This window comes from Staurois parvus, unplaced genomic scaffold (assembly GCF_062004578.1).
Source record: "Staurois parvus isolate SC_StPar_1 unplaced genomic scaffold, SC_StPar_1.0 ptg000544l, whole genome shotgun sequence".
Taxonomy (NCBI): Eukaryota; Metazoa; Chordata; class Amphibia; order Anura; family Ranidae; genus Staurois; species Staurois parvus.
Genome location: NW_028318340.1, coordinates 5,502,890 through 5,517,217, shown reverse-complemented (window position 1 = coordinate 5,517,217; position 14,328 = coordinate 5,502,890). Strand labels below are relative to the sequence as shown.

The 14,328-nt window shown below is 39.1% G+C and overlaps 1 protein-coding gene across 6 annotated transcripts in view; it reads left to right on the top strand.

Annotated features, from left to right (window-relative positions):
• The window catches only part of NBEA (neurobeachin), an 881,324-nt gene that overhangs the window by 440,819 nt on the left and 426,177 nt on the right, over positions 1 to 14,328 (top strand). For all 6 annotated transcript variants that reach the window (XM_089690860.1, XM_089690861.1, XM_089690859.1 and 3 more), the window contains one exon: positions 2,824 to 2,992. In XM_089690860.1, coding sequence (XP_089546986.1) covers positions 2,824 to 2,992 — 169 coding nt within the window. The remainder of the gene's footprint in view (positions 1 to 2,823; positions 2,993 to 14,328) is intronic.

The window sequence follows — 14,328 nt, the reverse complement described above, 5'->3', positions numbered from 1 at the left end:
TCCTGTTAACAATATTCTATAATATGTACACTGAGCCGTGCATGCTCAGCTCAGTTTACATTCTTAGCACGCCTTGGTCCTGGAATGAATGAACTCCCGTGTGCATGCACAGGAGCTGCATCATTCTAGCCCAGACAATAAGGACTGCTGAAGACCCTGAACCTGGAGAAAGCCAAGGAAAGGATGTTGGCATTGATGAAGGTAGCTTGCAGATTTTGCATTTTTGATTTATTGCTGACTTTGGTTCCACTTATGGTCAGCGAGAGAAAGCAGTTATAGCGACCTTTTTTTTTTTTTTAAGAAAAGATTTGATATTATTATTACAGGTACTTATATAGTGCTGTCAATTTATGCAGTGCTTTACATAACTATTGTAGAGCCCTAACCCACAAGAGGTGTACAATCTAAGGTCCATAACTTACATTCATACATACACATACTAGGGACAATTTAGACAGGATCCAATTAACCTACCAGCATGTCTTTGGAGTGTGGGAGGAAACCAGAGTACCCGGAGGAAACCCACGCAGGCACAGGGAGAAAATGCTAACTCCAGGCAGGTGATGTCGTGGTTGGGAATCAAACCAACAACCCTAGTACTGCCAGGCGGAAGTGCTAACCATTTAAACCACTTACATATTGACTGGCTGTTGTAAGCATGCCAAGCGGTGTTTTATAATTTGCCCTATCTCCTGCAATTATCACTTTTGCTGGAGATATGGGTAGGTGAAACCTAAAAAAAGAAAAAAAAATGGAATTCATATAATAAATAGTATTATTATGAATGGAGGAGGCAGCCTTTCATTTGTCTGCCTGACCTCCATTCATAAAGCTTTTTTCATCGCTAGAAGCTATAGTAAAACTTCTTTGAGTTTTTTTTTTTGGAGGGGTGGGAGGGAAGGGTGGGCATAGTCAGCACAGCACTCTTGACATGTGTCTGTGGCTAAAAAATCAGCCACCAGCACAAGGGACCATTTTCATTCAATTCAAGTACTGTTCCTTGTGCCGAGAGACAAATACAAATTTAAGCAACAATGCACTTACAAAACTTCTGTCTTTTAGCATTTACAGGATTTAGAGAACTTTACTTAGTGAGTCTGTGCCTTGATTATGCACACCAACCTATAGTATATACACATCCTGAATAAGCTGTAAAAGCACTTTAAAACAAACCCTCACCTCTGTTGCTATAGGCATTGTGGAGAAATGAATCTTTAAAGTTCACAACAGAAGCACTGAAATCTTATTTTTCTTCCTATTATCTTCTATTGCACCAGAATCTTTGCAGGCAGCCTATTCTCTAATGTAAACACACAGCAAGTGTTTCTAAGGTGATAGAAACCAGCTGAAACCCAACTTTAGAGTCTGTGTTGTGATCTTTAAGAATCAATTGTTCTTCAGTACCAGCAGATAGGTCAGTGATGGCTTGTTTTAAAGCTTGTTAGGAATGTGTAAATAATGTGATATCTATAGGGTTTTGAAATCTTTTTTCAGTCTTGAGGTACCCTTTAAAGTTCTGCACAATCTTGAGACACCCTTTGCAAAATGTAAAAAAACTAAACAATTAAAACAGAACGCAGCAATATCTCTCTCACTAAGCTAATGTGACCCCATTGCTGATGGAGAGGGGCAGGGGAGGGGCAAGCAAGGATGCTGTGCAGGAGACCTTTCTTATCAACTGATGGCATCATTGGTTTTTTTTTTATGTTGTCGGCTGCTAGAAAGTTGTAATGAAAACCTGTGGCTGTATAACTAAATGGCAGGCTTGATCCACCTGCTGGCTTGTATACAGTTTTTGGGTAATTTTTAGGCATTTTGCCAAGGCACCCCTGAAGGTTCCTAAAGGCACTCCAGGGTGCCTGGGCACCCTGGTTGAAAAAGGCTGGTCTAAACTGCTCACAGCAGTCATTGGGAATGATGCATCTGTAAATTTTGTTAACTTCATCGGGTCACTAGCTGGAAGAATTTAGTGATAGTCAATCAGCATTAGGCACAGTCCATGTACTGTGAATACACACTGATACATATGCAGAACTGAAGAAGGTTTATTAAAGCTATGCTCCCATATATCCCAGATATTTTAATGATTGGTGTGTTTGTATAACGTCTCCTCTTTCTTTTGGTAACCTGCACCATCCTTACACGTCTGCCTCTTTTAAACCTGTTCTTTAGTAATGCATACATTAATATGAAAGAGTTTGTCGGGAAAGCTATACACTGTACATAGGGTATTTTATCTGAGCTGTTGTCCTTTTAGCATGGTGGCACTTGATGGTTGGATCGTGGTCTGAAAACTCATCCTAAAAGTCCTAGAAGACAGGCTATAGCACCACAGAGAGGAAATTTAGTGCTATGAAATGTCGTCTTTTTTTTTTTCACTGGTTTCTACATTTTGTTTTTTGTCTTTCAGTATCTCAGTACGTTGCTAGAGATTTAATTGTTTTATAACCTAACCCCTATGATTTGCCATGGTAGCATCCATATACAGAAAATAGAGCTGGAACTGAGGCTTCATAGTATGCATGACCAAATGTAAAGCCATTTCAAGTATATTACACTTATCAACAAATCGTATTTTCATTTTGTTTTTAGCTTTTGGGCTATCTTGATAACACACATTAAACTCACCTTGACTGTTGTCGTGTAAATGGGTCCTAATAGTGCTGGTATCATCTCGACCTTCCTTTCCTATATGTTCACACACCATTTTCTCTATACTTTAAAAAATGCCATTATGAACATGTTTCTACCTGATTCTTATGTTTTTCTGCATATGATTTTTGTATGTAAGGGTTTGTTGACAGTGCTACATTTTTTTTCCAGGATGACAGTAAACAAGCTCAGTTCCTTGCACTGGCCGTAGTTTACTTTATATCTGTATTAATGGTGTCTAAATACCGTGATATATTGGAACCTCAGCGAGAGACAGCCCGCTCTGCCAGCCAGTCAGCTCGTAACATCAGACAAGAAATTAACTCGCCAACGAGTACAGGTATGCTTTTTACAGTGGTTGCCTGTTTGTTGTCTGATTACCTATTATGTTTAAGTCCAACCAAGCACTAAAAGTGACAACGCATAAAGAGTATGTAGTGCTAGGGAACTGCAGTCTTTAAGGAATAGACATTTCTACAAATGAAAATAAATATTATACTGATTTACAGTGAGAAGCTGAAAAATAGGGTAGCAAATGTGTATAAAACCAAATGATGATCTGTCCACCCATGGGCAGTGAGGCAAAGGTCAGAAAAGAAAAATAAATACCCTTTTTAACTATAAGCCGCCCCGCCAATAGCCGTTTGGTGGCCGGAAAAATGCTTTAGATTTCCGGGTGGACGCCATATGGCGTACTCCCGGGCATGCGCAGTTTGTGCTCTTGCAGAGCCGCGCAGCGGTGCGATCTGTCACCGTCCGTGTACCTCGGGCACGGCCGATGACAGATCTGAGTACCGGCCCCCGTTGTCAGTACCATGTGACCTGCTGTGACCAATCACAGCAAGTCACAGGGCAGTTGTATACAATGGATGGCTTCATTCATGCCATCCATTGTATACTAGTGTCTAGCTGTGAATGGTTACAGCGATCACATGCACATGTCATGTGATTAGCTGTGGCCAAATCACAGCTAAGTACGAGAAAAAAAAAAAAAAAACCCTGAATGAATCGATGTCATTCAGGTAAATGCTTGCTTATAGCAAAGTAATTCTTTGCTATAAGCAAATTGTGTACAAAAAACAAACACTAATCACTTCCCAAAAGTAGTACAATGTTACTATGGTAACATTGTACTACTTTGGTCGTAGTGAAATATGAAAAAAAATCTTAAAAAAAGTAATGAAAAATGAAAAAAAATAAAATAAAAAAAAAAAAAATATATATATATATATATATATATATATATATATATATATATATAAATTTTCTTTTTTTCATACTGTCACCAGTCAGTTTCTCTGATCACCGCCATGCCAGTTATATAATGATGCTATACTGCACTGGTGACAGTATGTAAAAAAAAAAATAGTGAAAAAAATAATTTTTTTAATTTTCCAAAAAAATACAACTTCAAAAAACCCGCCATTCCTTTTATGAAGTTCCTCGGACTGTCTGCTTTGCAAAAAGGGGTCATTTGGGGGATATCTAAGAAATTAGATTGGCCGTCAGTACTTCAGGATTGATCAATTTTCAGATCTATCCCATAGTTTGTGAACTCTATAACTTTCCTACAAACTAAATAATACATCCTAATTTGGGTTATGTTCACCAAAGACATGTAGCAGAATACATCTTGGCCTAAATTTATGAAGAACAATTATTTATTTGCAAACTTTAATAACAGAAACAAAGAAAAACGTGGGTTTTTTTTTCAAAATTTTCGGTCTTTTTTTGTTAATTTAGCAAAAAATAAAAACCCCAGCGGTGATTAAATACCACCAAAAGAAAGCTCTAGTTGTGTGAAGAAAGTGATAAAATTTTAGTTTGGGTACAATGTTGTATGACCGCGCAATTGTCATTCAAAGTGTGAGAGAGCTGAAACCTGAAAAATGGCCTGGGCAGGAAGGTGTAAAAGTGCCCGGTATGGAAGCAGTTAAAGGCCAGGTTTAGCTAAAAATAAAACCAGAAAAATCATCACAAGGGACACAACTTATGACTAGTATGATCTGTCCCTTTTGTGGATTCTTCTTTTTTCAGTAGAAATCTTCGTCTGTCCTACCCTCACCAGCTAAGGGGCTGTTAGGAGTTCTTGCCAAGGGAGCTTGACTATGCCCGCCCTTTTCTGTCATATCTGCATAGGGGATGGGAGGATGGTTGATAGCTCTGGTCCCTCTATTCAGATATCCTATGTCATTCATAGAAGCTGTAAAATGGCTTCTGTGAATGGAGGATCTGGCAGAAAAGGGCAGACATCTCAGTCTCCCTTGATGAGAGCTTCTGACATCTCCTTAGCTGTATTAACCCCCGCTGCATCGAAAGAATATGGTGGCTGGGGGCCTAAGAGAGAGAAAAATTTCTCCTGAAATGAAAAGAATAAACACAAGGGTCACATCATGCTAAATTTACATTTTGTCCCTTGTGATGATTTTTTTAAGGCTTTAAATATGCAGCAAACTAATTTATCTATACCCTCCCATAAAAACCCCCAACAAAACACTTAAATCAAAACCTATAACACAGAATGGTTCTTGGAGTGCCAAAATAAGAACTGTGAGTACTAAATAGTCTCTTTGACATGACACAGGAAGTTGGCAGAGGACACAGGACAGGTTGGAATTTCTGAAAAGAGCATCAGATTTTTTGGCACTCATAAAACAGATACAAGAGCATGCTCTCTAATATATTTAACAGACCAAAATAGACCAACTAAGATATGTTCATTGTTAGCGGTTACATACACTTTAAGCCAGCCCCCATTGCTATTTTGAAATGTTCTTCAAAAATAAGAATGTAGACACTACGTCATCACTAGATGCTTGTTTGGGCTGTGATTTTTGCTGTTGACCAGAACCTTTTAGAACAATAATCAGACGTCCCGGTCTTCTGATATCAGTGAATGTATTCTGTGATTAATAATGTAAGAGAGAAGCGTTATAGTGGTGGTAGTATGGAGAATATGAGCTGCTCTGAATGGAATAATTTATTGCATGCATGCTGATGTGTTCAGTATAAATGAAGAATGGCATGTCCATTGATAGAGAAATAGTGCATCTCTTACTATGTTATCTACTGATAAATGACAGCTCTACAAGTCGAGACATGATCCTGACAAGCAGGAATTTCCCTGGTGTATGTTCCCTAAACAGTGACATCATGGAGGCAGTTTTTCTCCAAAGAAAGAAGAATTTATAATGTGCCACATCATTTACTCAATAACCCTCCAAAGGCATTCTCCAAACTGTCTTTGTTTTTCTCCAGCCCATTTGTTGTAGGAATTTATTTTGTTCAAATTAGCTGAGTATTTTTGGGTTTCCTATTATAGATATTTTAAAAAGATTTGCTTACATTCACAAAAATACTACATGGGCATTTGACAGTAGGGTAAGCACAAATAGCGCTTCAAAATGGTAAAGTTGATCTCCAAGTACCTATCAAAAAAAGGAATGCATTTATTATTAAAGCCTGTGTGAATAAACTAATTTGACTTGATAAAAAACATTTTTCACGCTTGCAATATGGAACTCAGATTGAAAGAGGGAGGGGAACGCCAGGGGGTGGCTGGTAAGGAGTATTGCAGGCATATGCGCTGACAAGGATTATACCTTCAAGTAGGAGATGGTGCATTGTACATTGTACAATGAGTTCATGACTCTCCTGCTGTTGCTCCTTTATAGTCTAATCACACACTGGAGGTGGGTAGGTAACTAAAGCTGGCCATACACTGTTAGATTTTCAATGAAAAATTCATAAGAAAATTCTAAAAAATGTTTTGTTAGAGCATTCTTTCTTGCCATCATTGGTTGAACTGATTTTGTTTGAACACCCTTAAAATTTGGTCCAGACCTGCTACTTGAATGGAATCCCAGAAACAGGTTTTCACTACAAGTTTTCTCTCCTGCTCCTTTGAATTTTCTCATCAATACCATCAGAAACGAGTGTCTGTTTGACCCCACTAACCAATAGAAGATTGAACAAATGTTTTGAAAATGACCATTTTGGACCATACTTTATTGCTACCATTTTATCTGCAGTACAAACCTGAGAACTAGATGGATAGAAATTTTATTTAATTAACCAGTACAACAGCTCACTAAGGGTCTTTTCATGCAGCTGCGCCCGCTCTGTTCAGCGGGGAGTCCACAAACAGATCCCTTGCAGAATCAGAACAGGAAAAGATGAATGTAACTTTTGTGACATGCGTGCTTGCTAATTTTTTTTACTTAATTTTGACAATAGGCATCAGCGGACCTGTGATGGCTCCATGGGAAGCCAGATATGAATGGACTTGTGTCCATTTGTATCAGGCCACCTCTGATCCATCAATTTTAGGTCCACAAAAAAACAGAAAGGGATGCACTGTTTCTTTTTATGGACCTGGACAGACTCAGATGTTGGCTGGTGCTATCTATTTATATCCTCCTGCCCATAGACTTGCATAGAGCTTCCTATCAGGTCTGCTTGATCTGAAAGCTCATCTGAAAGGCGCCATATATGTGTTTCAGCCTATTTGTTTGCTTGGATTTAGGTTTTATCAAGAGACCTGCCTGGTGTTAAACTCAACAGTTCTACAAGGATGTCCATGTCACTGCCTAGTATACATAAGGGCTTTATAAGGAGAATCTGTATGAATCAAAGATGACTGTGTATTAAACACTACCTTATGTCTAAGTATTCTGTATGCAGTCACTGAAAATACCCCCGGTTCTCGTATTTTCAACAGTGCCTTTATAATAATGTACTGCAACTATTTTGCCATTTCCTTAGTACAAGGTAAATGAGATTTACAGTAGTAGCCCTAGTAACACCATCTTTGTTGACTAATACCAACATCACCAATTTTCCAGTTAGGGATTGAATACACCCTTTCAGATACCAATGGGCTCGAAATGGCATATATTACCATTTTTTTAATCTTCTTATTTTACCTGGTAAATTAAATGCTTTCTGAGGGTAAAACAAAATGTTTTAAACAAAATTCAGAAACATTTGTCTTTCAAGTAATAGGGTTTGGCAGCTGCTTTAAACTGGTAACTTATTGGTCTGGACATTTTTATACCGCATTAAACCTTTTATATTGTGTTGGACAGTTTTATACTGTGCTTGAGAGTTTTCCGTTATTAAACAATGTGACCTTTTCACTCACAGCTTAATCATTTCTTTCCCATTAGGCTCCTGGTACTTTACACCAGGATATTGATGGGCAGTGTTTACTCAATTATGCAGTTGTATTTTTCATAGCTGGCATGACTGTGAGTACCTGGCTGTGTTCTAGGCCCCCTTCAAGTCATTAAAAGCAGTGTGCATAGTATGCACCTGACATTTGGAGGAGTGGATCCAAAGGTGTATTATAGCAAATGACTGAATGCAGGCATGCGTCAGCTATGCCGTTATATTTTTTACAGACTGAAATGTCTGTGTGCAGGTTCTGTTCATTTCTACTTCTTCTGCTTCTATAACGGCAAAAAAACTGCCCTGTTTCTTATAGTACTTGGCTGTCTGGTCTCTGGCCAGATAGATATTGTTTGTTCTAAGGAGAGCCATTGTATTTTATACAGTGCAGGTATTTGCCAGTACAGCACGGAAGTTGTCCAAACGGCTTTATTAAGGTATGATCACATCACAAACAGGAGAGTGCAACGTTTTGGAGTCGCACAGGACCCCTTTGTGATGATTCATCACATGTCTGATAAAGGGGGTCCTGCGTGACTCCGAAACCTTGCACTTTCCTGTTTGTGATGTGATCATACTTCAATAAAGCCGTTTGGACAACTTAAAGATTTTTGGTGTGCTGGTAAATATCTGCACTGTGTCATGTAAGATCCAGTCTCCAGCTATTGTTTGCTGCAGCACCTAGTATCCCAGAGCCTCCTCCACGAATGTGTGCGATGGGAATGTGGATGGTTAACCATTATATTGTATGGTTAAGATACAGTACCAGGCTGTCCCAACAGGTGAAACAGTGAGTTCAATATGTCATCGCACAAAAGAAGAAAAAATTATTTAATCCTCTTTTTAAATAAATAATTTTGATTTAAGGAAAAGAGTGCCGCATTGCCAAAGTGCCATATATTTTATCCATGTCACCGTTATTTCAAGGTCTCACTGGGCAGCACGGTAAGTGTTTAGTGCTTATGCCTTGCAGCACTTTCGAATCCCAACCTGCACACAGCTTGCATGGGGTTGCATGTTTTTCTCTGTGCTTGTGTGGGTTTCCTCCGGGTACTCTGGTTTCCTCCTACCCTCCAGAGATATGCTGGTAGGTTAACTGTCTATTGTCTAAATTGGCCCTAGTTATGTATGTATGTCTGTGAGGTACGGACCTTATATTGTAAGCTCCTTGAGGGCAGGGGTTGGCGTGAATGCACAATATGTAATGTGTAAATTGTCAGCGATATAATTATCTGTTACTATTAAATTAAGTGTCATTGCTGAAAGACAGCATCTCTAAACCCAAGAATAAATATTTTACATATTGCCGCGTGTCGGTCCTTAAATGTGCATTATTTTCTTTTTTTTTCTCTTTATTTTCACTTGGGCCTCCTGGCAGTAACTCGCTTCCCATCCTAGGGTGACAATGCTCACTGCATTGTAGCTATGGAGGAGCAGTATTGTTACCCTCTGGTCAGCCTCCCCCTCTTCTCTTCTCCCTAACATGTTGGTAGGTATTTTATAATTCACATTGAGAACTGGGAAGAACGTTAACTGTATAGTCAGCATTGGAAGTTATCTTTCACAAAATTGTTGGTAGAATCAACAGGATTTTTTCCTCTAGCACTTACTAAACATACTTTTTCTATGGTGTATATATAACAGACCAAAAGGGAGCAAATAAGAAAAGTTCAACTATGACTTTGTGAAATAACGATCATTATATTGATCGTTATACCTATAATAAAGGTCCTGTATTATATATATATATATATATATATATATACACTGTATATAGCACAGTCAATAATGCAGCGCTTTACATATACTGTATTTTGTAGTTTCACATCAGTTCCTGCCCTCAAGAAGCTTACAATTTAAAGTCCCTAATTCACATTCATACATACACATACTACGGCCAATTTAGGAGCCAATTAACTTACCAGCATGTCTTTGGAGTGTGGGAGGAAACTGAAGTACCCAGAGGAAACCCACACAGGCACAGGGAGAACATGCAAACTCCAGGCAGGTAGTGCAATGGTTGGGATTCATACCAACGACGCTAGTGCTGCTAGTTGGATGTGGCAACCACTTAGCCACTGTGTATTCTGACTCATTGGAAAAGCCTTGCCAAATTTTCTGTTGATATTCTCCTCTTGTGGCATGTAAGATCCTGTGGTCTCTCTCCTGCCTTTCTTCTAAACACATGGCTGCTATCAGTGCAGCCCACAGAGGCCTCAATGAGAAGAGAACATGTGTCTGTCAGCCCACAATTTTTTATTACACACCTTCGGTGTGAATGGTGCTGTTGTCAGAGTAAAGCCATTTTCAGAAATCTGTAATGAGTAAATAGATCCAGCCTCTCCACAGATTGCAATTCTTCTAGAGGTTGAAAGGTTTGAAAAAAAAAAAAACTAACACGTTAGACGCTAGCAACTCCCCAGAGCCCCTCTGTCTTTTCAGTTTGTGTGCAAGCAGATCGTCCTGTAAAACTAATGCAGCACAAAGTGCCTCCACTCTCCATTTCTCTACCCACTCCCTGCGCTGCTGCTCCATTTTCATTCTCTGGCATCTGATGGCTCTGCCCTGTGGGGAGCAACGTTCTGTGTACATGAGATGCTTGTCAGGAGGTTTTACATCAGTGGGGTATTTTTATTTTCACCTTACCTTCCAATGCAAGATTTTCAGTCATGCACAGCTTTCACTGGTTCACCATATTATCCAGCATTCCTTTCCTTTATGCATTGCAGATGCCTGCCTTTAGAAGATGTCACATCCATTGTTGTTTAAAGCAGGAAAAATTTGTGAAAGCCATGTATTTGATTGTTTTTCTTTTTAAATAAAGACCCTGACAATTGGAATTAGTCAAAGTTCAAGGGGTTGATTGAGAAGCTGTAGTTAATTTTTTTTCCCTGTGGTATTAAGGCGGAGAAAGCCCTGAGATTTGTCAGGACAGAGAGCTGGAACTATAGATTGCATCTAGAGCTGTACTTGTTTGTTAACCCCTTGGTGCTGGTGCCTCCTGGCCCTTTAAGGTTTCAGGGGGTGGGGTTTAGGGTCATGTGACCGCTGTGACATGCCATCACATGATCGGGAAAGGTCCCGATCGAAAGAGGAGATCGGGACCTTTCCATGCGTACCGGACGTGTGCTGGGAGCGCGCAGTGCGTGGGCTCTCAGCACATATTTTTTTTTTAATAGGACGCAAATGTGCGGCCACTCGATGTCTAGGCCCAGACGCCGGGAGGCCGCACATTTGTGTTCGGCCGGCGCCAAGAGGTTAAAGAGGAACTGATCACTGGAAGCTCTGCCCAAGAAAAAGTAATGACCGAGCAAAGGTCTGGTCACCAGTATTGTCTGAGATCTTCCTGTAGCCTATCTTTATACATTACTGTCTTCATTACTGTCTTACCATGCCTCAAGGAGGTGAGGGGGCACTTCAGCCGTTTATGGATTATTTCCTTCTGGTTGTCATGCGAATATAACTATATCACCTGCACCTTCTGAGTCGTCGTATTATTTGGTGTTTTTCTACGCACCATTGAACTTTATTTTTCTGGACAATTTTTATGTGACACTGGAACAGTGGTTTTTGAATATCACGTTTTGTTGTGATACCACATATTTCTGTTTTATTTTATTTATTAATTTTATTTATTTAGTTTTTTTTGGACTTATAATCGCTGCACTTGTCACTTTAGTGTGATATATTTAATCCCACATTCAGGGATTCACGGATTTTTTTTCACTATTTTTTGGCTAATTTATGGTCACTATTAATATTAATGTATTTATTGGTCCCACATTCAGGGATTCACTCTTTATATTGATTATTATTATCACTGCACTTATCACAATTATGTGATATATTTGATCTCATATTCAGTGATTCACTATTTTTCACTAATTTTGGCTAATTTATAGCCTTTGTGATCACCATTACTTTTAGTGTATTGATCCCACATTTAGGGATTCACCTTTTATGTTTATTATAGTTCATAAATATGAAGTCCCATCAGGACTTTTTATTTCACTGTTTTTTCTTTATCTACACATTATCTATTCAATTTGTGTTCCACTATGGATCACTTAGCGGATCAGCTCACTTCATGAACTGTGAAAGAATGGCTTGTTGTATACACTGAACTGCACCGGTGGCATTAGTCACTTATAAGTTTTTTATGAGTCATTTTGGATGATTCAAACTGTTTTTATGTGCATTCTATTCTATTTTGCGTATTTATTGTACATCATTTATTGGTTTATTTCATCTATTTTTGGGATAAGATGGTGAGGGAGTAGTGTAGTGTTGGGGTAGCGCTGCACCAATTCACTTTATATTTTGCACATTATCCATTTGGTATATGGTTGGGTGTCAGCAGCCTCTTCCCCATAATTGTTAGTGGACCATTTTTTGAGTAGTGCAGGAGGTTCCTATCGTTCATCTTGGTAGAGAGAGGTTTGCTTTTTTTTTTTTTATCAAAACTTGCAGCAAGCAGAACAGCAAGTGGCCCGCTAGTGACATCACCTAATCTCACTCACTAGTAGTCACAAGCGGCAGTGCCTTCATTCTCACACTGTAGATATACAGCAGTTAGGCTGTGGGCACAGGAGTGCCTAGGCACACTCACATACCAGCAAGCACTACTATTTTTTAGGTATGATTCCAGACAAAAGGTATTTCAGTCTATGGCTTTATTACAATGAACACTTCTAATTGTCACCTGTAACATAGCAAGTCTTCATTTTTGAGTGTGACTGCACTTTAAATCTGGTATTATGGCAGCTCTAAAATATTGAGGTTCTTCTTTCTCCTCTGTGTCTCACTTCATTGGAAATGTTAATTAATGCATGTGGCAGGAAGACGGGGGTCCCTGTGGTGCTAGGGAGCCTTATCTGGGAATATGAACATAGTTTTACATTAGCATAAATATGTAGTCGTACCTATTAAGGATCTGCCCCCTTGTTTAGCTTAATTTTATTCTGTATGAGGATGACTTTAGCTCATCTGTTACCTCTAACTCCATGGACCAATCTTCTGACCTTATGATAAAAACACGTACGCTTTCCCAATTGTGCATAACAGTATCACATAACACAGCCTTGTTGTTAAGAGGAATATAAACCAATACAACCACATTGTTTAATCCAGTTATAGTTACTTTAGAGCTGGAAAGCAGCACGTTATCACTGAGTTCAAGCAGCAGTCAGGGCAGCAAGTGTCAGACCTCAGGAGGAATATCACTGTCCCACTCTGTCTTCCTCAGGCAAAGTAATTAGAGCTAAGTAAAGGAGTAAATAAAATTATTTATTGGTAATCCTGCACGTTTATAATATTTGTAGACCTGACTATCAGCTTGTAGACATGTGCTTACAAATGGTGCTGCTGTTAGAGATTCTGGGCTGCCTGGTTGGGAAGGGTTAACTCTGTCTATGCCTTTCCAGGGTTTTTCTGGGTACTGCTCTCCACCCTGTGATTGATATAAATAGGGAGGAGGCACTGCTCAGAGGAGACTGCATGGGAAAAGGATCACCAAAAAAGATGTAACCTCAAGCAACCTGTTAGCGCCCCACACAGGAATTTACCTAATAAGGACTCTTCCAGATATAGACTACTACCTGGAAAGGTATAATCAAAGAATAAATGGTGAGCGCAAGACAAAAAAGGAAAAAGTAAACAGTTAGCACAATGTGGCAAACCCTCTGTCGCCACCAAAACACAACACTATAATATCAATGTGCAGCGCTAATAAAAATGTGTGTTATAATCAATGATGACCAGTATGATTGTAAGAAAGAAAGGAAACATCATAAAATAGAAATATGGAATTGTGAATACTCCAATGAAGAAACAAAATGGACAGTATAACAAATGAAAATATGTAAGTCCTCTAAATATTATAGTACAAAAAATAATGATGTGATCAAATCAAGAAAATGTAGTGACCTCTGTGACTTCCGCCTTGCACCTCCACCATAGTGCACTCACCAGAAGGGAGGAGCCTACGTGCTGACATCATGCCGCCGCGTCCACGTGATGGTCCGGTGGCCATCTTTGAGGAACCACTTTCCTTGGTTCACCATTAGCTGGAGATGGAGAATTGGCTACTCTACTTTTGATTGTTTATTTGGTGTATCACTGGTTTCTGGAGAGATCCCACCTTCAACCGGGTCACCGGCAGGAGGAACAAGCAGGAACACCTCTTAGTGTCATTCCTCTCTGGGCTTGCTTGCTACTTACTTCTGGTGAGTGCGTTATGGTGGAGGTGCAGTGCGGAAGTCACAGAAGTCACTACATTTTGTTGATTGATCACATCACTATTTTTGGGATTATTTAGAAGACTTATATATTTTCATTTGTTATACCGTCCATTTTGTTTCTTCATTGGAGTATTCACAATTCCCTATTTCTTTTTTAAGATGTTTCCTTTCTTTTTTACAATTACACTGGTCATCATAGATTATAACAAACATTTATATTAGCGCTGCACATAGATATTATAGTGTTTTGTTTTACCTGGAAAGGTAT